The sequence below is a fragment of the Perna viridis genome, chromosome 3, assembly GCF_037379345.1.
Source record: "Perna viridis isolate PV_CMFRI_1.1 ecotype Kerala chromosome 3, ASM3737934v1, whole genome shotgun sequence".
Taxonomy (NCBI): domain Eukaryota; kingdom Metazoa; phylum Mollusca; class Bivalvia; order Mytilida; family Mytilidae; genus Perna; species Perna viridis.
This window is the reverse complement of record NC_142447.1, coordinates 9488262-9514670: the sequence shown is the minus strand read 5'-3', so window position 1 is coordinate 9514670 and position 26409 is coordinate 9488262. Positions and strand designations below refer to the sequence as shown.

Genomic DNA, 26409 nt, shown 5'->3' with positions numbered 1-26409 from the left:
TACAGCAAAGCAACACACAAAGGACTTCCTAAACTGTAGTTCTAATGTATAAGCTTTGATGGCTACATCTTAAACAAAGCTTCAGTTTTGCAAAACTTGGGTGTTTTCTTTGATAAGAATCTCAACTTGGTGAAACAAGTAGTTCCATTTCAAAGTCAAGTTTTTACCAAATACAGAATATCGAACGCATTCGATCCTATATAACTGACGATGCCTGTAAAGTGCGAAAATGGGTTCGTCACTCAAAAATGGTCATTTTTGTCCATTTAAGGTCATTATATGTTGGGAACAAATCAGGAACCAACGCACATTCATCCTACAGCCTGAAGACCATGAAGGATACTGAAGCCAAATAAAGTGTGTTACAGTCACAAGTGCTGGGGGGGGGGGAGGGGGGGGGGGGTCAGGAGCCCCCTGACGGGTCATTCATTTGAAAAAAATAAGGATTTTTTTTCCAAATTTTGGCCTCTGTTTGTCCATAAACCAGAAGTAGTCAATACAAGGGGTTGACATCGATATGGTGGTAACAGAAATCCCATTTAGTTTCCTGGCAAAGTAGAGTACTACATATTAATTCTGCTCTGGTGAGGGTCCGAGAAATGAACCCTTCCCCCAAAAAATCTCATTTTTTTTCGACAGCGGAAATTCCTGACCTCTTCTTTTAGCTTTCAAGTCATTATTTGTTAACAAACTCCATATCAGATAGCCTCATTTTAAAGCACAGTAACGGGAGAGCATGATTTGACTACCAAAATTATACTCTGCCACCGAGGATCAAACCCTATACCACTTGGTGACAAGCCAGCGACAAACCAATTCAGCTAAAGAATTAATCTTGTAACCAAGACAATTAACTGGCTATTTAAATCTCACTACCTACTACATGTACAATGCAGGTAGGCTGTCATGCCACATACAATTGACCTCAAATTAGAACAGCAGTAATTTATTAGGGTTCTCTTTCAACATAGTTCTTTAGTAAAATAATATGTAAATAGATGAAAATTGTTTTTGGTAACAATGCCAATGACTTTCATGTTTAAGTTCCTGGTAGTTTTGTGTCCAGTGGTTTTATTTCAGGAAAAACTTGGGCAACAAAATACGATATAACAAATAGATCATGCATGGACATGTGAAAGCTTAATAACGATGATTTTATGGCTAGATTTCTTCCGTTTCCTTGGAAAATTGTTCTATTGAGTTCTGTAGAATGTCATTATTCTGTGCTGCTTCCCGTTGGGAATTTCATTTTTGTATCAATCAATAATTTTCTTCAATCATAGTCAGAAATGGTAAAAGAGCATCAAATTGTACTAAGATAGATTAGTGGGCATCATCGCTATTTAGAGAAGTGTCACCTATCAATTTTATAACATTGGATTAAGGGGAAAAATGGGAATGATCATGTCAATTATCTATTTGTTATGAATTACAAGGTTATTCACATTAAGTCTCTTGTAAAATATTGATGGAAAATATTTGTTGCTTATGGCAAAAAAAGTTGCGTTAAAGACCTACTTTATAATTCTCTCTAGTTTTGTCAATAAATACTTTGGTGTCTTTTTCTTGCTGAAAACAGAATGTGAACAAGACATGATGAAATATTAAAATATTGGTTCCAAATAGTTGGATCTGAGCTATCCATTATCAATAAATTCTTTAGGTCTACTACACAGAACACTATTTTATTAGTTCTAGTCTTTTTCCTGCTGAAAAAAGTACTAGTTCCTAATACTGTAAACTGTGAAATTTTTGTGGCAGTTCACCAGGCAATTTTACTATTACAGCAATAAGACTGTACATGACATGAAAATTAAGCTGACATAAATATTTTCTTTGCAGAACATTATAATACTATTTGAGGAACTATTACAAATTTAAAAATGTACAAAAGTAGATTTATTGCAGAAAATGCAAAAAAAATGACAATGCAAACATTTTCAGGGTTGTCTTAGCTTGTAAACAGTGCTCTTTGAATAAAATTACATATCAGAAATACTGGTACCATATTTATTTTTAATATACATATCAATTGTCCATGTTTGGCTAATTTTGTCAGTAGAATGAGAAGTTTTAGTTGTGTTCCTGATAATTGTAAACAAATGTGTTTTAGCCTTACAAAGAGCTATGTTTTTTCAAACTTTGATGATACTGACTTTACTAGAAATATTTGTGAAGTTTCAGTGAATGCCAAAAATAGTTTGTAAACACATGCTAGAATAATATAATTTATAGTACCATAAATACTATGGGTTTAGCATATTTTCACAGGGTAAAATTGATCATCTTGGTGAGACATACCTGTGCCGAAATTTTCATAATGATCTGTTGATGGATGTTGGAGTTATTGCCCTTGAAGAGTCCAAAATGACTGAGATTTATTTATATAATATGAAAACTGGATGGATAACTAAGATGCTCCCTATTGATTAAATGATTCTTGTAACAAAAGTATAGAAGGGTCAAGAGTCCAACTTTAGAAGTTAGATTCTTGTGTATTTAGTTCTAATGCTGCTGATGAGAGGTTACTCCTTGAAACATATACAAGCATATATACAGCATACTGAAATGCAATATCTATATGAGTGGTGTTTTATTAAATACTGTAAACATATTAATTTTTGTGGTTGCTAATTTTGGCGGATTCTGTCAAGTGAACATATTCGTGGGTATCAATTTTTGTGGTTTCAAAAAATGATTAGTGTTGTATAGTGTTAAACAGTTTTCTGTCCACTGCAAAAATAGAGAAAATTAGTGCACCCACGAAAATTAGAACATTTACAGTAATCAGTCATACTATTTGGTGAAAAGTTTCTTAGGAGTATAGACTGACTATTCATGTAAAAAACAGAAGACTGCTGTGACAGGATACCAATTTTTGTGGATAAGGGAAGAAATCCAAGTCCTTGGATAATTGAATTTGTGGTTTTGAGGTTTTCAGTGCACCCATCAATGGAAATCTCCTTTTGTGAACCAAAATTTTGTGGTTTGGCATACCCAAGAAAACCATGAAATTTGGTACTCCACAAACAATAGTACTTTCACAGTATTTATTTTATGCAAAGACATAGTTAAAAATGTTTTCCCGACGCAGTTGGTTTAGTTTCGCTTTTTACCCTTTGACTGTAAAGACGCTCTTCCATGGAAATGCAAGTCATCTGATCGCAATTCTGTTTACTGATTTGTCAGATACTGATAACTTAGTTGCCTTTGAAAAAACTGTATCGGAAATTAAAATTGCATCCCATGTGTTATTTCCTGAATGAAATGTAGAAAATTAGAAGTAAAAAGAACAAATTTTACTGCATCGACTATCTTTATTTTTAAAGATAGTACTTGTTTTAAAATGCATTACATAAATTTTCCATGTTTATTCTTTTTCCAGTGAATTTTGACCATTTCCAGATTCTCAGGGCAATAGGAAAGGGAAGTTTTGGGAAGGTAAGTTGTTGAGACTGTCTTAACCTTAGGTCATTTATAGCAAGTATAATTGTTTACTTCAATTAGCCTTCCTTACCTGATGAACTGCCTTAAGGTAGTTAATCATGGACAGTTGACAATTGGCGTGGAGATTTTAAGTTTCTATCCAACATAGATTCAAATATTGATGGCAAATGATAGAAAATTGTCAATTGTTAAGGAAAACCAACTCTATCCCTTGAAATGAACTATTTCATATGCAGTTAAGTATAGGTGAATAATAGATATTTCTTTAACATCCTCAAAAAAAAAAAAAAGTTTTCATTATTGATATAGTGTGCTTTTTGTATAAGGAGGGAAAATTTTATGCAGGTAGTCGTAAATCTGTTACATGTTGATGGTTCATGTAAATCTTTCTTTGTCATCACGAAAATGAACTGTCACAGTCATTTGCTAATAAAATGCAGTATGAAGTGAGAGTTGGTTTATATTATATCAAAGGCTATATTGAGAATGTTTTTTTATGCTAGATAGTACGCTAGTATATTGCTACATGCATTCAGAAAATTGGGTGTGAAAACAGGTTTGTGTGTCACATACTATTCACATGCTTTCATGTTAAAAACAAGTAGTGAGTAAATTCATGTGAAGTTATTATTGTTGCAAAATAAAGATGATTTTTTTGACATTTGGCCTTTGCTGAGGTCCATTTTTCATCCTGTCTGGATAAATTAACTTTAATTTTTAGCTCACCTTGGCTGAAGGGCCATGTGAGCTATTGCCATCACTGTGTCCATCATCCGTCATCCGTCACTGTCCATTAACTTTTTCAAACATCTTCTCCTCTGAATCTATTTGACAGATTGTAACCAAAATTTGCATGAATATTCCTTAAGGCATTTTTAATAATCTTAGTGTGGGAAATTTTGATCTGGCAAAAAAAACAAGTCTGTCATTACATGTACTGGAAATAGACCATAGAGTCAAATTGCACAATTTTGCAAATAACTCTAAAACAGTTTGGTTTAGCTGAAATTGTTCTGCATGATGGGATGGACGATGATGAAATGCTCATAAAGATCCTATGAGGAATGAATGAGTTATAGGTCCTTAACTTGATTTTTTTCCTTAAATTTTACATTTCCAACTTTGAAAACCTTCACCTCTGAAACTACTGGATGGATTAAAACAAAACATCATCAGCATGAATGTTATGTAGAATGTCTTAAACAATCTGTGGATGAGGATTTTTGACGGGCACCATTACTAATAATAGACCATAGTGGTCAAATTGCAGAATTTTGCACATTACTCAAAAACAGTTAGGTTTAGTTAAAATCCGACAGGGAGGAGAATTGTTTAGCATAACGAGTTTGACCTATGCCGAAACTGTCAGAACGATCAATTATATGGCTCATGAAATGGATTTTTTTCCTTGAAATTTAAATTTCCAACTTAGAAAATCTCTAAAACTACTGGATGGATTGAAACAAAACTAAGCATGAATTTTCCATAGAACATCATTAACAATCTATGTGATTTTGTGAAAAACATAGTCATAGTTACTAAAAATAGACCATAGGAGTCAGAAAGATCTGTTTACAGATGATTGAGTTATGGGTCCTGAAATGGATTTTTTCCAAATTTTACATTTCAAACTTTGAAAATCTTCTCCTATGAGACCACTAGAAGGATGGATTGAAAACTAATATGGCATGAATGTTTGTTAGGATATTTTTAACAATTCATTTGTCGAGATTTTTGATCTGTTGAAAAAAATGGCCACCATTACTAAAAATTGAGGATTTGTGGAAATAACGGGATAAAAAAAACCAATGGGTTGAGCCAAATTTTCATGAAGTAAAATTCATCTGCATGGTGAGACAGACTTATGCCAAAATAGTCATAAAGATCTGTTGATCAATGTTGGAGTTATTGCCCTTTAAGAGTCAAAAATTGGCTATGAGAAAATTTATTTTATAATATGAAAACAAGGTGCAGAACTAAGGTGTTCTTTTTTGATTAAATGAATCTTATGACAATAGTATCATAAGGTCAAGAGTTCAGCCGAAGAAGGCTAAAAAAACTATTTTTTACCAGTTGAGTGATTAGCCTCTAGTGTTTTTAAGATTTATAAAAGTGATTTTATAGTTTTATGTTGAGAAATACCAATTTTCACAAGTTTTTATTTTTTTAAATAGACAAATCCTTAGATATTACTCTTAAACTTTTTAAAATGAGAAGATATTTAATTAAAAAAAATGTATGAAAAATTGTATCCTCTGGCACAGCTTTCTATGCTATATTGTAAATAGTTCACTAGTCAATGAAAACATATGGTGAGTAAGTGTACTGCAGGAAAATTTCCAAATTATTTTTTACTAAAGCTGTTCCTTTTATTTTCTGCAAAAAAAAAATAAATGTGAGTGTAACTGTTCATTTTATTTTTCATATACATGTAGTTGCCCTACTTAACATTTTTTTTGTGTGTTTCGTGTTATTTTTTTTTATCAAAATGCCATTCTCTGAAACATTGACAGAAATTTTCATCCAAATCTAAGAATACTTTCCCTTCTTTGCCTGTTGCTAGTTCTTGAATCTTTCTCAGAAAAAAATAATGAAATTGCCATAGTTGAAGTCATAGATTGATGTCGTTATAACGGTTAGATCCATCTCTATCGAAAAGTTTGACATTTGTAAGAATGTAAAGTAATTACACAGTGTCGGTTGACGTTCTTGGAAATCTAATCTTGTACTGATTCCGTAAAATGTTTCTGAGCTTACAGCTGTTTTCAGACTCATTAGGCCTCACTAAAGTGTCTTAGATTTGTGGATTTTGTGTTTATGAGATAGAGAGCAGTACACAAATTTTAGCAAAATTAGGGTAGCCAGGCAATAATTGATCAAATAATGACTAGGAATATTTCAATGTACTCATTGGTATTTACTTAATAAGAATTTTTTTCTTTTGAAATTACTATAGTTAAGAGTTTATTGAAGTATTTGTTGTAATCTGTAAAACACTTTTTATGTTGTGTAAGGCTTTGTTTTAGGTTTTGAATGGAGTAAAACTTTCACATTTTACAATTTGCTATTCATTTCTTTTGTACTTCTTTGTACATTTATTTTCTTTTTGATGTTTTAATCTATTAGTATGTCTTCTTGGGGATGCCCATATTCTGAAGGGAAGGCTGGCAGTTTTAGTAAACAAAAAAATTTGAAATAAATCTTCTGGCCTCCACTACCTAGAAAAAATATTTTAAAAAATCTCATCTCCAATTTAATGAAACTAAAAGATATACATGTAGCCATTTAGCATTTTAAAATAAATTTTCTGATTTGCAAATTGTTAAAGATTAATATTTTCCCTAGGTATGAGAGGTGCAAAAGCAGGGAACCCCTTATTCATGCTAATAATTTCATATATTTAAAAAAAAAATATTCTGCCTTAACTGAGACTGCCAGTCTCTCAGAATCAATAGCTATCCCCTAATAGAAACTTTTAACCTATGGAAGTTCATTATGCAATAGTCAATCTGTCTAGGATGTTCAACTCCATCCCCAGAAGTGAACTATTTCGGTTGACTGTAACAAGCTTCTATGACAATACACTGGCTTCATCCAATCATTGAACACAAAGCTAACATAATCTTAACTATACTATTCTTTACCCCTATTGAATAGGAGTCACAAAAAGTTGTACATGAAAAATTTATCATAGTTATGATGTCACAATGCTATGTTCTATTACAACATCATTACATACAATCAACTTTACTCTATGATTTTTTGTGAAATCGATGCCTGGGGTATATAATGATGCCCATGTCCATTTTTTTTGTTCCCATCCTTATGTATTTTGTTTGCTAGATGAATTTTTTATAGGATAGTTGGGTATTATATATAGTTGTGCATGAAATAGTTAAGTTACCATCAGAGGATTCCAAAGGAAGGTAATTAAACTGATGTGTTTAACATTGAATATTTAACTCCATTTAAAGTGGGAGTATTTTCTTTGTGAGCTAGCTAAATTTGTTTCTAGTTAAAGCTGTAAATAATAATAAAACTGATTTGACTTGATTTTCTTGTTTGGTAAGACAACTAGATTTGTAGCTGGATATCGGCTTGTAGATTGGTAATTATGTCTCCCCCACTTTGGTGGGGTGACTTATTGTTTTTGACTCGTCCTTTTGTCAGTGTGTACTTTGGTCCGAGTATCATTGTGTCCATTACAAGGTTTGTCAGCACAACTCCTCTGAAACTATTGAACTGTATTTTACAAAATGTGGTATGTTGCAAGAACATCATATGTAATTGTGCATATTTCCAGGGAGTTATGCCTTTTGATCTTAGAAATTAGCCAAAAATCCTCAAAATTACCTTGTCAGCACAACTCCTCTGAAAGTACTGAACCAAATTTTATGAAACGTGGTATGTAGCAAAAACAACAAATTTAGTTGTGCTTATAACCAGGAAATTTTAATCCCCAAATATTTGTAGGAGTTATGCTCCTTTGAACTATGAAATTTATCAAAAATCCTCATAAATTACCTTGTCAGTGCAACTCCTCTAAAACTGTTGAACCAAATTTTACTAAATGTGGTTTGTATCAAGAACATTATATTTTGTTGTGTACATTACTAGTAAATTTTTATCCCCTAAATTTTGTGGGAGTTGTGTCCCTTTGAACTTAGAAACTTATCAAAAATCCTCATTATTACCTTGTTCGTTCAAAGTCTCTGAAACTACTAAACTGGTCAATGCAACTTCTCTGCAGCCTCTCAACAGAATTTTTTGAAGCTGTTCTGTGGACATGGTGGATACTGCAAGTGGATTCACTTTGTGGGACAACGGGGGAGACATAATGTTTTTGTTTTATGTTAAAACAAACTTTAATTCAGTGTTGATTTATAGACCAGTGTAAAAAAGAAGGGAAAAAAATCATTTCTATTTATGATACCTCAAAATTATTTATTTTTCATTAGATATACTGTACTTCCTTCTTACTTTGCTTAAATAATTATTTAAAAAATCAATATTTTCCCTTGTAAAGAATCGTAAAATGCAGAATCCAGGATGTTTAATGGGTTTTTAGCCCATAAATGTCACTGTTCAAATCCTGGAAAAGTACAATTCTGCTGAGATTTCATAGTAACACTTCAGTGTGCAGAATCGTGCAAGTCTTTTATTGTGGATAATGTTACGTCAACACAAATTTTTCATCAGATTATAACATTAAGTACAGTTTTGGGAGAGATTATCGTTATCAGAATTATAATCTTTTGATCAATGATTATTAGATGACTTTCATAACTTTTGTCCTATCTCTTTGCTTTTCATTTAGCAAATAAATATATTTAAACTAATGATTATAGGGTCAATTAGATGATGGATGTAGATCGTTAACTGTAGTACATTATTTTTCACCCTGCCAAATAGAGTGGGGTGGTATGACGTGATACCATCAAAAAAGTTGTATTATCCATCTGTCTGTTCATCTGTCCCCAGATGGTTTCCAGATGATAACTTTTCTCAGCATGTATTGGAAGGAATGATTAGATGTTTGGTGATATAGTGATTGTATGAGCTTATAAGATACATCTATATACAGATTGCAGCTTTATATAACATATTGTTAAATTATCGGTATATAAAATTTCTGTTATTAGCAAGATCCCATGAAGCCACTGAGGACATTTACTTAACCTTAAACACTTCAAAGGTTACATGTACATAGCACTTTAGAAAATAACAAGAATGTCAGAGACAATGATCCAACTAGGGTAAAAATATTACAATTTCATTGTTACTTTTTAATCCCCAAAAACCTTTTTTTTTTGTTCTGTACCTAGCCTACAATTTGGTGTCCTATATAGTGATGGCACAGTTGTTGTCGTTGTCAGTGTTGTTTTCTGGGGACACTTTGTTTCCTTGTGATAAAGTTGAAGTTGACCAATTGTTTTTTTTTAATTTTTAATAGAATTTAGAATTTTGTGCAATATAGTGTCCTAACATGTTAATGTGTACACAATGAATTGTAAGTCCCTATTCTTAAGTGTGTCAAAAACTACTATTGTGTCCACATTTGCTCAAACTGTTCAGGGTTCAACCACTGCAGTTGTATCAAGCTGCACTCAGTGAATCTTTTTGGATTTTTGATCTTTCAGGATCAAAATACCTTATGTCACTGGTTCATCACTGGAACCTCCCTACCATTCCTGAACACTACAAAAAATATAGTTCAAATGTAATTATTGAGAATTAATTTGAATTTAGGGAATTTATTTTTTGCAGTAATGTGTCATTTTAACTCACTTGTAAGTCAAATTCCCATCCTATCATTAATATTTTACCATTTTTAAACAGGTTGTGAAGAGCAGTGATTTAATCAAGTAAAATTGAGTGGGAAAATTCAAATTGATAAATATGTCTAGCTTTTGAAAATCTTGTGTTTAGGAAATTATTTTCTCAAGCTGACATTGGTTTTATTTAGTGTAATTGTAATTTAGGATAAATTCTCTATTATAGCTTTTGAATGTAACTGCACATAAATTTTGGATAGATTTAAAATTGGGAAAAAAGATGGAATGGAACAAAATTTGTAAATGTGTGTGAAGTCGGATCGATAGTATGGATTGACAGTTTATTCACATTTAAAAAAGGACAGTTCTCAATAGTATTTTAAAAAAATGAAATGTATGATCACAATTTTATTTAACATGATGTAATCTTTGAAATTTTGTTCATGCTACAATTTTTACAAGAATCAAACATCTCCAGTGCTATCAGCACTTTGATTATTATTTTAAATTTGTTATACTGTTATCTTTCTCTAAAAGGTCAAACAGTAATGCAAAATCAGGAATGATTTTTTTCCCAATATCATAGAGTGTCAAAAGTAATTGTCATTAAAATTTTTGACTGAAAAAACTAGTTGATAATTTACTTTTAAAACATGGGTAAAAGTTCCAATACTGGTTTTCAGCTTTAAAAAAGTGTCCTTGTCTGTGTAGCATTTAGTGCAATACATAACTGTAATTATCATTATTTGCTGAGATATAACTTTAAATTCACCAAAATCTAAAAAACACTAAATTTTCCAAATTGTAGACAATAGAAATGAAGTTTATGCACAGCATTTCGGTGAGTGATAACTGCTCTGCTTTCTGTCATTCTTCTTTAGGTATGCATAGTCCAGAAGAAAGACACAAAGAAAATGTATGCTATGAAGTACATGAACAAATTAATGTGTATCAAGAAAGATGCTGTAAGGAACGTTTACCGAGAGATTGAAATCTTGACAATTTTAGAACATCCATTTCTTGTGAATTTATGGTTCACATTCCAAGATGAAGAGGACATGTTTATGGTTGTTGATCTACTTCTGGGTGGAGATTTGCGTTATCACATTCAACAGGAAGTACAATTTGACGAGTACCAGGTTCGGTTGTACATCTGTGAAATTGCCTTAGCTTTGGATTACCTGCAGCAGAACAATATTATCCACAGGTATGGCATATGTTATTTTCACCATGTACATTTACTACAATACCAAAATAATCAGTCGGAGGAATGGCATACATGTACGTCACTGTCACCCTATACATGTACCACCATACCAGACCAATAATCATCTGCTGGTATGGCATACATGTATAGCACTGTTACCCTATACATATACCACCATACTGGACCAATAGTCATCTGCTTGTATGGCATACATGTACATCACTGTCACCCTATACATGTACCAACATGCCAGAACAATACTCTTCCACTGGTATGGCATGTGTCATTGTGACCCTAAACATGTACCACCATACCAGACCAATAATCATCTGCTGGTATGGTATACATGTATGTCACTGTCACCCTATATGTGTACCAACATACAGTCAAACCTCATTAAGTCAAAGTTGAAGGGACCATGCAAAAATGTTCGAGTTATCCGAGGTTTGAGTAATCCGAGGTCAAGGATAAACCGGAAATACTAGTAGTTTGGTTAATGATTGTTTCTGTATTTACATCATTTGTTGTTCTTGTACATGTACTTCACTTCACTTTACAGGGTACTTCGTAATGTGTTGTGTTTCATATCGGAAGATATTTTTTTGCATGTTGTATATCATGTTTGAAATACTGAACGGCACCAAGTGTTTTAGTGCAATTTTCTTCTTTGTTTTTTCTAGATCAAAAACGTCATAGTTCATAACATGTTGCTGTGTTTGATTCACAATCAGGAGTATCATCAAACCATGTGTTCTTCATTATTATGATAAAATTTCAAATTCACTAGCAAAACGAATGTAGTCGTTGAAATACCCTTACTATCGTCTGTTTGATGTTTCATTAAATAGTCAGATACCATTACAATTCATCTGTATTTTTAAAAATTTTTCATCAAAATATCCGATATCACTGTTAATTCCAACATATTTTTAATACAATTCGTTTCTTTTAACAACATGCACAATTTTAAATTCATTAAATAAACAAATCAAACCATAAAGAGTGTCAACAAATTAATTTTAATAGCCATGCTGATCATTGTTAAAACACACTTTGATCATGGTTTGTAATAAATCAATCAGTTTTCCGACTAATTAGTTGACTTCGATACAACAGGGTTAATTAACCTCGAAGTTCTATCAAGGGGACTGATTGATTACCTCGAGTTATCAGAGGTTTTCGATTCATCTGATTTCGAGTCATCCGAGGTAAAATGTATTGGAGTAAGGAGAGTTTTGCTGGGACTTTGTAATTAGTTCGAGATATCAGAGATTTCGACTAATCTGAGTTCGACACATCAAGGTTCGACTGTACCAGAACAATACTCTTCCACTGGTATGGCATAAGTCATCGTCACCCAAAACATGTACCACCATACCAAACCAATAATCAACCACATCTTTGGCATCTTTGGCATTTGTCACTGTCACCCTATACATGTACCACCATACCAGACCAATAAACTTCTGCTGGTATGGCATACATGTATGTCACTGTTAACCTATACATGTAACAACATACCAGAACAATACTCATCCACATGTATGGCATATGTCACTGTCACCCAATATATGTACCACCATACCAGACCAATAATCATCCACAGGTATGTCATTTGTCACTTTAAACCTTTACATGTTCCACATTAACAGAACAATAATTGTCCACAGGTATGGCATACATGAATGTCACTGTCACCCTATACGTATATCACCTTACCATACCAATAATCATCCACAGGTATGGCATACATGAATGTCACTGTCACCCTATACATGTACCACCAAACAAATATAACACTCATCCATAGGTATGGCATTTGTCACTTTAATCCTGTACAAGTACCACAATACCAGAACAATATCATCCACGGTAATGGCATATGTCAATATAATCCAATACATGCACCACCATACCACAACAATAATCATCCACAGGTATGGCATATGTCACTGTCACCTTATACATGTACATGTACCACCATACCTGAACAATACTCATCCACTTGTATGACATATGTCTGTCACCCTATACATGTACATGTATCACCATACCAAAACAATATCAATAACATTTGGCATTTTTCACTTTAATCCTATATATCAACTACTATACCAGAACTAGAATCATCCACTGAAAAGGCATATGACTCTACCATTTTGTACCATATATACATTATGCCATCTTTCAGGATAAGTCCTGATTATATAAGTTTAAACAATTACTTTGCCTGTTTACTGCTTCTGGCATATTTTTCATTCATTTCACGGGAAAAACTTTGTATTGAAGAACTTCTCAACTTATGACACTGTCCCTTGCTGTACATCTTGTTATTACTCAGACCAATTTAGTTAGGCAGCAATACCAATATTGCTGGACTTTTTCAATTCCTTGATAAAAAGTTCAGTTAATTTATTTTTGATTAACTACATGCAAGTGCGTGCCCATTCTTCATCACATTTTCTATAGATGTTTTCTTTACATACTTGTAAATGTACAAATTCAAGATTTTAAGTCTCCTGCAATAGTTCACTCAATACAGCTAATTTTACAAGCCAAAGTAATTGTGAAATGGTAAAATCTCATTCTTGTATTAAGTCATTTTTACATGCATGTCATTTACCAGTAAAATAGCTTTCTGTATCTGTGTTCTGTTTTCATGACATTTCTTTCTCTGTAATTTGAAGTTAGATATCCTAATGCCAATCAATTTTACCAAACTTTCTTGACTCTAACAAGTGTTTTTAAATACCACTCACAAATCATTACTCACCTCTCAATCCTTTACGATTGCATTACCAATAATTCAAGTGGCAGAGTTGTTGCCTAAAATTGACTTTTATTCTCTTAATTAAAACTAAAGCCTTCCAAGCAGAAATTGAATTTGGATGATTTAGATCACAATAGAACAACTTAGTATGGTGATTAAATTTTACTTGTCAAAATTCAATTAATTTCAAGTTTAAAGCTTTGGTCCAAGGGCACAGGAATCTTAATTTCATCCGAAGAACAAAATCATAATTTTTTAAAGTACAGGGGAATTACGGTTTACCCATACTTTACTTGTTTCAAAGGTTGTCATTAAAGTGACTTATTATTGATAAGGATTGTTTGTTAACTCCTTTTCAGGACCATTGGCTCGCTACATAAAAAAAAACTTTAGTTGATTAGTATTTTACATACTGATAGGATATTTAAATGTTCAGTGTTCTTGCCCTGAACCTTGTAATATGATTTGAGGCATTACCCATTCAGAGCTATTTGTACTCTAATTGCATTTAACTTCATTGATAACACACCGTGATATTGCTGATGTTTGACTAACTGGAATATGTGAGACCATATAACACATGATGTTGCGTCTGCTTACTGCATACATCACTTCAAACTGAAAGATTTTGAACCATTCATATTTTCACAGGGTAATGATCTCCATTCCTATTGTTGTACATATATTTATAGAATTGAACATGCCTATACTGGTACATGTATCATTGGTTCTTTTTTCCTTGAACTAACATATCTTTGGAGGCTGCTTTGTACTGACTGACATAGGTGGGATAGATTTTCATGGGAAATTCATGAACATGAACATGCATGCTTGTTGCAGTCTTTCACACAATGTGATACATATGAATTGACAATTCAGCACAATAAAGACCCTTCCATTTCAAACTGTGGTGTAGTCGAACAACATGCTTAAAATTAATTTCTGTGAGGAAAATTTGTTTTGTTCTACCCAACTGTTCCTTGCGTTTCCAATGCTGATTGACTACCTTAACAAGAAAGTGTCTATTAGTTCTAATATATTATGTTTTCTTCAGTCTCAATGTTGAGGGAAAATATAGCAGACCAGATACTGAATGTTTTATAATATAATCTGTTCTGCACTTTTTCCGTCATCATAAATTGTAATTTTAATAGTTCTTGGTAGAGATTCCTCATACTTTGTAAGAAATAATTCCAAATCATCTTCCAAATATACAGAGGAAGATGTTAACAAAATGCTGGAATTTTTAATCGACAACATGGTGGACGTGTTTTTCAACAAACGGTCGGCATTCCAATGGGAACAACTTGTTTTTTTTGCTGACCTATTCCTTCACTCTTATGAGGCTGACTTTATAGCTGATTTGATCCGAAAGAAAGAATATCATTTGGCTAGATCTTTTAATTTCAGTTTCCGCTATATAGATGATGTATTATCTTTAAACAATCCTAATTTCAGGGATTTGGTACATCGCATCTACCCCAAAGAACTTGAGATAAAGGATTCTACAGACACTGTAAGGTCAGCCTCATATTTTGACCTACACTTAGAAATCGATGGTAAAGGAAAACTATTGACCAAACTTAACGACAAACGTGATGACTTTTCATTCAGAATTGTCAACTTTTCTTTCATCTGTGGCAACATCCCTTCAGCACCTGCGTATGGAGTGTTCATATCACAACTCATTCATTATGCCAGAGCTTGCCGAAACTACGCATACTTTTTGTATCACACTAGAACTCTAACAAATAGACTTCTGGAACAGGGTTATGTTGCTACAAGATTGAAGTCATCAGTACAGAAGTTTTATGGTTGTCATCATGAACTCGTGGATCGTTACGGTGTATCCATCTCCACCATGAAAACTGATTCATTCAACAGTTCATAGTTTTCCTTTCCTCGTTTGTCTAACCCGGACTTTACTTTTATGAGCAACTCTGTGGGTGTTTCTAGAAAAGCAGAGGATGCTTACCCTACTGGTGCACCTGGTCCATGCTCCCAGTTTTTAGTGGAGTCTGAGTTGCTCATTTGCTTTTGTTACTTTGTATTTATGATTTTAGTTACTTTATGTTCTCTGTTGTGTGTGTCTGTTTTCCATGTCTGGTCTTTGTCCCTGGATTGCATTCTTTTGATTACCGCTATAACCTTGGTTCCCTTGATTACTCTTTAATACCATGGGTGCAACATAAGCAGATGTCAGTAATCATATGCTTATAATATAAAGTTCTACCATTTATCACATAGTAGTACTTTATACCAGGATGTTTTTAAACCATTTTTTTCAAGGCATCTGAGATTAATCTACTTAAGGAAAATTCTTAATTTGCGACTGCTTCTAATATTGTTTTACAGTGACCTATGAAGAAAATAGTCTTGACAGTTTTATTTTTTTTGCTTCATGTTGTTGGGCAAATATTTCAAGGTTTACAGTATGCAAAACTACATTTTGTACACACTGTATTCGTTTTTAGCTCACCTGGCTGAAGGCCATGTGAGCTATTGCCATCACTTGGCGTCTTTCGTCGTCTGTTGTTGTCGTTGTCGGTCATCGTTAACAATTTTTCAAAACTCTTCTCCTCTGACACAACTTGACCAATTGAAATCAAACTTGGTATGAGTGTTCTTTTGGGTAACCGACATAGAAATGATTTGGAGATTTTTGATCCGTCGAAAAACATGGCTGTTGGTACCAAAAATAGAACATAGGGGTCAGACAGTAGTTTTTCACATATATCTCCAAAACCATTAAGATTAGCCAAATTCTGACGGAATAAAAGTGTTCAGCATGATGAGATCTATCTGTGGTCAAATTTTCATTTTAATCTGTTGAGCTATGTTGGAGTTATTGCCCTTTTTTGACGTTTTTTTTGTTTTTGCTATTTTTAATGTTGTTTCTTTCAAAAATCTTCTTCTCTGACACTACTTGACCAATTGGAACCAAACTTGGTATGAATGTTGCTTGGGGTATCCTACATAGAATTGATGAGGGGATTTTTGATCCATTGAAAAACATGGCCACCATTACAAAAAAATAGAACAAAGGGGTCAGACAGTAGTTTTTCGCATATATCTCCAAAACCATTAGGTTTAGCAAAATTATTTCAATTGCTGAAATGACCCTTATTTTAAGACCTTCAAAATTCTTCAGGGATCAAAGTTGTCAGGTGACTCCTTGTAAGAGTTATTGCCCTTAAAAGATGAAAAATGATGTTTTTTTTTTTTTTGGTTTTTTTTTTATTATACAGTTTTCAGCCAATATCTTGAAAACTACAATAGGTAGAAAGAAACTTTCAATCACTAATGTGATCCTTATGATAGTCCTACCAAAGTGTTCTTGAGTCAAAATTGTTAGACAGCTCCTTGTTAAATGTATTGCCCTTGAAAGACAAACTTTAACCAGGTGAGTGATTCAGGCTCCTGGAAGCCTCTTGTTTAAATAGAAAAAATATTATTTTCTTATGTTATCATGCTGTAATAGTGCCCCACTGGGTGCTATCATAGATATACCCCCATGGAAGTTTTCATACAGCATTTACTTTAAATATGTATTAAACTAATTGATTATTTTTGGGGTTTTTTGGCATCCTACATGCTTATTTTGAGTGTATAGGTTCTGCAGGAAATTGGAGAGATTTGATGTATAGAGCAAGTCCGGATGTAATGTGATATGAATTTGGCGTGTCACCATTTGATGACAGTGTATTATTGGTTAACCATTAATGGACTTTACAACTGCTAAGAAATATTGTCTTCAGACTGCAGACATTAACTTTTTGCACTAGAAAACATAATGTCCCTGCTGTTTTTTTCCCCTTGGAATGGTGCAGTCTTAGGGTTTTCTGTGTTGCTTCAAATTCTTCAAAGGTATAATGTAAACCAATTTATTTTTGTGGATACTTTTGCAATAATTAGGTTGTTCAACATGTATCCCATGACAAAGGAACTTATTTGGGGTGATATATTTTTACAATTTTCTTTCTTGCTTGTGAAATTGGCAAAAAAAATAAATAGCTCATGAAATTTGTTTAAGTAATCCTAAATTTCAAAACAAATGGGAAAACATGTATTTTGAATTTCATAATTTATATTAATATGTTAAGTATCCATAATTAAGAAAGATGACTGATGTCTTGTTGATGCTTTGGGTCCAGAAGGAAAATACAATGTTTTGCATACTGGTGTTGACTCTTGCAGACCCAATGCAATGTATCAAGACTAGAAGACACATACAATTAATGCCCCACTTTCAAATGCTTTGTATGTTAAAGAACACATAAAATAAACCCTTAGTTTGAATTTTAGATATTTTAGTGAGTACCAGTACATCTAATTGAGTGCTCATAATGTTAGTTGCTACCATTGTTGTTGTATTTAGTGTAAACATGCTATTTTTTTTACTTTACTAATTTTTGCCATTTTTTCATGGTAGTCAAATTAGTTAATAAAATATTACCTACTTAACTTGATTTTTTACAACAACAAATAGAAATTTTCCCCCATACCATAAAAAATTACTGGTATTACTTGTGAATATACTAGTATTCAGTTGAAAGAATCCTTGAGAGATAATAATTGAATATGCTTACAAAAGTGTTTGCCTTTAGCATAGTTCTCTCGTCCAATGTAAAGTGTTGCTGAATCACATCGAGTTAATTAGTTCAGGGAAATAAGTTGGTTTTCCTGTGATTAAATGACAATCTCCTGATGAGATTCCATACATAGTTAACAATAGCTAAGACAGGTCAGACAATCAAGGGAAGACCACCTTGATTTCCTGAAGTCAACTATATGACTTGCTGTAACACTTACTACATACCTAATTGTCAAGCAAAGACACTGGTAAGTATTCACTTGATTGCATCAAATCTTGTCATTTGAGAAATATAAGAGTTAATTGAGTTCATTTACTGGTGAATTTATGGGTCTTGTTTTATCAAAGGATGCCTGAAAAGATGCTCATTATTTTTTGTAATGAGAAATAAATGCTTTGAAGATTTGTCACCGTATGGGAATACAGTGCAAAAAAATGGGTCTGGAGTGTTAAAGGTACCAGCATTTAACTACTTCCGTACCAGCCTGTAGACTGATAGTAACATTGATAAACTTAGTGAACTATTTCAATTCTAATATTTACCAAGTTTCGGTGTACTTAAAAAAAACTGGACAATTTTCAATGACACAGTTATGTCAAATCTGCTATGACATCACAAATAAAACAGAATAACACTTTTTTAAACATCTCAACATCACATCTTGTCCTATTGGGCTCACTATGATTTTTTTCAGTTTCAACTTTAAAAATGTTGTTACTGTGTGAGTAAAAGCAGCAGATTGAATACTCAAAGTAAGCATTGGTTATTTCAGAAATACTTTTTTAAAAGTGAGAATACAGAATTAGATGCCAACAGATAGTGCTGAACTCGTTCCTCACAGTCTCAGTTGTTAATTTCATATAAGGTTATAATAGAAAAAAGTATAGGGTATGTAAGACTCGTCATATGACCCCGTGATTTCATGAGAATGGGTCCTAGTCTACCATTCAAAAGTATGGAGATTTGTCACATAGAGAGCGTTGAGTTGAGTGTTAAGGGCAAAATATATTTTTGTATAAAAGATATACCGATAAAAATGACAAATATCTATTTCTAGATGATAAAGGTATTAAGAAAAAGCATAAAATAATAGATTTTTCATTGTAATACAGTGCTTCGAGTACCCGGAAGTAAACAATAAAATGCTTTGTTTGTTTGTTTGTTGGGTTTAACGTCTGAGCAGCAATATTTCAGCCATATTCAGAGGAAACAATAAAATGCAGATCGGTTTCTGTTTTCAATACGTTCTACGTTGGCAATTCCGGTAAAGACAATGAAACTAGAACGAGACTTACATACCCTATTGTGACATCATAACTTACTATCAATTTTGCACTCACAACTGTGTGAAATTGAAGCCTGGTTTGTTAACACAGAACTTGTTGTTTTTTCAGTCCATTTATCTGCTTTTTCAAGTTGCCTGAACTCTTTTTGGGAGTAGTTTCTGTATTAATTTCTACCTAAATTAACTATTATCCTCCTCTATGGCTGTGTCTCCACCAAATAAGCTGAGATAAAAAAACTTCAGCTTACATAATTTGCAGGAAAATGGGATGAACTTTAAATCACCAAGAAATTACTTTTGCTTTTATAAAATCTACTGCAATACGCAATCCCTAAAATAAAATCTGAAAATCCCAAATCCCCTTGAGTAAATATAGACCTTTTTGTAAATTGTTGATTTGTAGAATGTACTGTCTTAGCTTATAGAGTGGAAACATTCTGATACTATTACTAGTATAACCATAATAGAAAAGAGAAAGTCTTGTACCTATGCTGCCCTTATAGAGAAACAGACAGTATTCTGTAACGTTACGATATGAGACCACGCAATATGAATTTCATGTGGTGGTTTGACTAATAAACTGCATTGTGGACATGACATATTTACATATTATTGATATGTCTGCTTTTCTAATGTTTACTTGAGTTGTTCATTTTAGGTAATATGTTATAGAAAAAAAACTTTCTCTGAAGACATTTCTTTACATCTGTCTAGAGTTTATTCTTTACAGAAAGCAGTCTCATCAATCTAATGAAATATTAAGTGTCTATTGAATTACAAGAAAAATATTGTCTCTAAGACACTCTGTAGGCACTTCCATCATCCTTTTTTTGCAAGTTCATCAGTTATAACAATATTATCTTTGTTTTTAGACAAAATTATGGCCAATTTGACCAGATATCTTACATTGACTACATTTTGACTTACTGTTGAACATTATTTTGTTCACTGTCTCAAGATGAAACTTAAAAAACCTAAAAAGTAACAGGTATAGAGAATCTTGAGTCCTCTACTTTACATACAGATTGTGTTTTTATTAGTTGATGGTAGTGACTTTTAATAATCTTAATGGATTATGCACAGTCCCATCTACAAGGATATCATTTGTTGTAGGTTTTGAGTTGTCGTCATCATCATTGTCTGTAGACATTTGGTGTTCATGCGATAGTTTGAGCTTTATAAAATTTTATGACAAGGTTCCAAACCACAACCAGAAAGTTGATATTGATTTTGGGTGTTATGGCCCTGACTGTTTTAGGATTAGGGGCCAAAAAGGGGCCTAAAACAAACATTTCATGGAATTTAATACATAATGCCAATAAAAGCACACTAGGAACGTCCATGATTTCTACAATATTCTATGCCACAATTGACAGACTTGGATTGGTTTATTGGGTAAACTTTTCAGAAATAAGAGGCCAAAAAGGGGGCGAGAGACATGAATTTTTCCTGATGTCCAGACAATAAATAAATGACTGTAAGTGAATGAATCTTCTTGAAATTGTATTACAAGGTGCCATACCACAAAAGGAAGATTGGGATTGATTTTTGGGGTTGTGACTTGAGCCAAGTAAGAATAAGGGGCCACAAAGGGGCCAGAAACAAGAATTTATTTTTGATTTTTTGACAATAGCTTGTTTATTTCTGGTCTGATTTTTATTTATTTATTTTTTTTTTTTGCCAAAGGGTGACCAAAAAAAAAAAAGGAGTTTTTTGGGGGGTTTTTTTGTGCAATTTTGAATTTTTTTTCAGGCGGATTCCATTTGAAAACCCCAGCATAAATACACGAGCTATAAGATGTATGCTTACCAAATTAACCCTATCATTTACTGTTTTTGAGATAATGAGGTACAAAGTGATCAATGAATGCACCATGAACCTTTATAAAATGTACTTAATTTGAATTTCAAAATATTGTGCAATATTGTGTCCAAATGAGTTATTGTTTCCATAATGAACTGTACCGTGAGTCAGGAATGTGTTAAAAACTAATATTGTGTCCACACTTACCTCATCTGAACTGAGCTAGCTGCTGTTGTATCATACTGGGCTTTGTGAAGCTTTTTATTGTTAATTATACCCCCTAAATTCCTTTTTTTGACAATGAGCAAAACCATGTTTGAAATTACTGATATATTTTTTTTAAATGTATAATTTTCCTTAACTTACTTTCAGTTTTAGGTCTAAAGAAGTAGAATACAAATATTTGATAAAGGTGTTGTATTACAATTTCGTCTATCCAAGAAGTTCCATATGTACTATGTATAATTATTGACGAATGTCCAGGTCTCAAGGCCACTACCAATCTATTGATTGATTGATTATGACAAATCTCTATATAATAATGAATAACTAAAGCTGACAATTAGTAGAAGATCATTCCCTTTGTGAATTATATAAGCCTAAAATCATTATTTCGTGGAGAAAGCCAAGTACATGACAATGAATATCAATGCTCATTTAACTGACTTACTTTGTTTCTCAATTTCTGAAAAATGATATGGGACACCTTATGAACCAGAAACGTGATGAGCTCTTTCATCCAATTTTCTAAATTGCTTTTTGTGAGTCTATAAGGTGAAGCTAGATTAAGGATATTCATGGAAAAAGAGTTTATGCTTTTGTACTAATTTGTATCCTTTAAGGAAAACAAAATTAAGTGCAAATTATTAATTATGAATATTGTAATAAATATTCCAATTACTTATATATAGATATTATTGGTAGGAAACCTAAAGTCATAATGTCAAAGCTTACTTTAATTATTACATGGATAGGAAAAATAGCAATAAATATTGTGGTAAACATGTCTTCCCATGCAGGGAAAAATTTATGCACTCTTGTTAAATCTAGGTGTTCAAAACTAGGCATTCTTTGGAACTCATGATCAAACTTTGGATATTCACTTAATTAATTAACCTTTATATATGAGCAAAGACATCTGTCCAGTGTTTTAAAACATAACTGTTCTGTTGATTCTACATATCATTCTACCTAAACACCATGCAGAAGGTGATTTATAGGGTGAAAGATCAAATTTCTTTTATATATGTATTGAATATGTTTTGAAGAATATTTTCAGAGCATTGAAATTCAACAATGGTTTCATATTATCTGTCTTCTAATGGCTGAAAACATCAATGGAATGCCTGCTACATTCACCTTAAGGGAGATAACTCTTAAGGTGACTATAGCATTGCATTCCATTGATTATTCTTATTTTTTTAACACATTCTGATATTGAGTAGGCATTGCCTAAAAGTGGGTACGACATTTCTTTCTGATGAGGTTTCACTGTAAATGACATGAACAGTACTTAGTCAGCAGAGATTATTGAATATTGTTTTTATATTTGAAACCAAATTTATCATCCAAATAGATGAATTGTTTTTAAATAAATAAAAACATTTATGTGTGTTTTGAACCATAAATGCATTTGTTCTTTTAGCCAAAAATCTGGCATTTTGATATTGTTTGTCTTCAGAACTGAGTGTGGGACAAAAGTAAAAAGAACTATATTAACTGAAATGTGATGTTTTCATAATGTAAACAATGTATGTATTTTCAATCCTATTTTGCTTTTAGACTTACAAGACATTAGTTTATGAAATATTTATTGGAGACACTTATTGTTATTTTGCAATCTCTCAGAGACATGTTATTTCTGGACAATGAATTTTTGTTCTGATCATTCTGCACCCTGCTTACTTCCACTCTTGCTGCAGCTTGGGCTGTGCTCTCTATTATATCATTCACCAGAAATGTCTTTTACCAAACAGTTTCTAATGAAAAATTAGTGTCCATTCTTATACCAAATTGCCTTAAACTATCTTACACCAATTAAAAACAAGTACTGTCTTTGAAAAACTCTCAGACCTAATTCTCACTTTGTTAATATCCAAATCTGATTAAACTGTGTGGTTACTGTACACATACTATGTTTGGTATATCAAATATTTTATTGGTTCAAAAAGTAAGCTACTTTCAATTATTCAACATATAAAAGTGATTGAAAATATTCCAGACATCAGTGCCCCCAACAGAGCCTTAAATTTCACAGTTGCTATCACATTTGTCCAATGAAATGTGAGGTTGTAAGCTACATTGGTTAGGCTGCCGTGGTTAAGCATCATGGATGTCATGTGATGTGAAAGTGTACTCAATACTCACAGTATCGGAAAAATATGTGCCCTCTTCTCAAATGGATCATTTGCATGATACTTATGTGGACAGTTACTTATCTATACAGTACCTGAGACTCAAGATAAAAATTTGGTGGCCATGATAACCTTTCATTGTACATTGTCCTTTTCTAGTATTAAAGTGTTCTTGCAATTTACATGCAATAAATTAGAAATCTGATGTATCTCTAATCAAGCATGTAATGAACTGTATACCATTGTAATCTGTGTGACTTCCATGCCTACTTGTCTGTAATGTGCCAGAATTGATGGCTTTATTATAACTCTCTTTGTCTGCTTTTTTTTTTTAATCCAATTTATACAATGTATTTTGAAATGCATTTTTTTTTATCAATGAGTTTAAGTGTGTTTTTCATGGTTTTTGTACAACTCAGAATGTTTGTATTTTTATGATTTTAATTATTCTTTTTTTTTATTGTGTTCCTTATTTAATTCTGGTAAACAAATGCATCAGCAGATTTTGTGTGTTTTGGATCATTTTCAAGTAATAGGGGTCAAAGTTGGGCAATGCCCAACAAATTCAACAATTCAACTTTTTTACTTTTTGTCCGATTTCATAATTTCATAAATTTTGATTCCTCATAAAATCTCTACCTGCATTATTCAATTTCAGATATCTCTTATGGTTTTCGAGTGATAAGGGGTCAGAGGGGCCACAACCCCCCCCCCCCCAAAAAAAAAAAAAAATTGACTTTTTAGCTCACTCTACCTGAAAATCTTCTCTAAAACGACTGATCAGAATTGTATGAAACTTTGAACGTAAGTACCCTAGAGAATCTTTCACAAAAATTTCAGTTTTAATTTTTTATCCCTCAAAAAACATGGCTGCCATTATTGAAAATAGAACATAGTAGTTTTTTGCAAATATCTCAAAAACTGTCAGCTTAAGCCAAATTTTGATTGAGTAAACGTGTTCGGCATGTTGAGATCTATCTGTGTTATAATTTTCGTGAAAATTCATTGACTGATATAGGAGTTATTGTCCTTTTTAGCTAACATGGTCGAAGGTGTTTCATATACTTGGCGTCTGTCATCGTCATCCGTCATTAACTATTTTTCCAAACTCTTCCTCTCTGACACTACTTAAGTGATGAGATCTACCCATTATCAAATTTTCGTGTTAACCTAATAAGCCATGTTGGAACTATTGCCCTTTTTTAACATTTGTTTGCTATTTTCAATGTTATTTCTTTGAATAATCTTTTCTGACACTACTTTACCAGCTGGAAACAAATTTGATATGAATGTTTCTTGGGGTATACTGCATAGAACTGATGTGGGGATTTTTTATCCTTAAAAAAAACAATATCTTAAAAAATATGATAGAGAGAAAGAAACTTTCAGTTGCTGAATTGATCCTTATGATAAGTACTACCAAAATCTTGAGTCAGAATTGTTGGATAACTCCTTATTAAATTTATTGCCATTGAAAGGTAAAATTTAATCAGGTGAGCGATTCAGGCTCCTGGGTGTCCTGCACAAAATGACTATAGGATTTTTTTATCCATGTAAAAGCATGGCTTCTGTTACTAAAAATAGTACATATGGGTTAAACAGTATATTTTTGCCCCTAGGATTAGGATTAACCAGAATGATGTGGGTAAAAATGTTCAGAATGGTGAGATCTACTCGTACACCAATATCAGTGAAAATTTGTGAACTAATATTGGCGTTTTTGCATTTTGTTTTGCTCTTTTTGCTTCTATTACTGGACTGAATTCAATGAAAATTCATATGATTGTACATTAGATATGAGTGTTAGGAATTTCTATCTAAGAAAACACATGGCTGCTTTTACAAAAAATGGAATGTTGCTTATCAACCCAGGTGAGGGATTCAGGCTCTTTAGAGCCTCTAGTTTTTGGTCCCTGCCTGCATTTTGCATACAGATAACAGATATGTCTTATTGTTTTTAATTTATAAAGGGTCAAAGGGGCCACTCTGAAAATAATTTGACTTTTTTATTTTTTGTCAGATTTTAAAAATTTTTAATTGAATGTAAAATGTTGTGCAGTACAGTGTCCAAACCAATTGTTGTTTGTCCATAATGAACTGTAAAAATCTTTTTGGATAGCTTGATTTTACCATTACAGACCCTTGAATATAGCAAAAATAAAGCTGCTACAAAATGTTTCCAATAAAGAGTAAATCATCTGATTATTGCATCTGGTTTCTAGCCTCTATTGTGCATCTGTTTGTCCCTTTCATTTACGTAAAAGGTAAGAAAACCAAAGTAGGTGGTCTTGTGCTTCAAGGTCTATTGCCAGTATGAGCAGAAAACAAATACAAGTCTGGATAAATCAGATGAATTTATTATGAGACTTTATCCATCTCCATACTACAACTGTTGTTAAGATGTTTCCATAAACTAGTCCTTAATCATTGAAAATTATCAAGCATCTGGGACTGTCCAGGAGAAATTCTAGTTTGTCAATATTCATTGTTCCTTTAGGGATAGCAGTGACTTAAATCAAGGCCTAAACAGATTATTAAAAAAAATCTTAATCATTGTTATATGGTCATAAAAATTTTTTCTACTTGTCTAACTTATTATTGAATTCCGTAGGCCATGTGAGCTATTGCCATTACTTCGTATCTGTAGTCATCATTGTTGTCATTAACAATTTT

The 26409-nt window shown here is 32.6% G+C and overlaps 1 protein-coding gene across 3 annotated transcripts in view; it reads left to right on the top strand.

The window, feature by feature from the left end:
• LOC148620940 (serine/threonine-protein kinase 32B-like) overlaps window positions 1–26409 on the top strand; it is a 74631-nt gene that overhangs the window by 4863 nt on the left and 43359 nt on the right. For all 3 annotated transcript variants that reach the window (XM_088574842.1, XM_088574843.1, XM_088574844.1), the window contains 2 exons: window positions 3386–3441; window positions 10604–10929. In XM_088574842.1, coding sequence (XP_088430968.1) covers window positions 3386–3441; window positions 10604–10929 — 382 coding nt within the window. The remainder of the gene's footprint in view (window positions 1–3385; window positions 3442–10603; window positions 10930–26409) is intronic.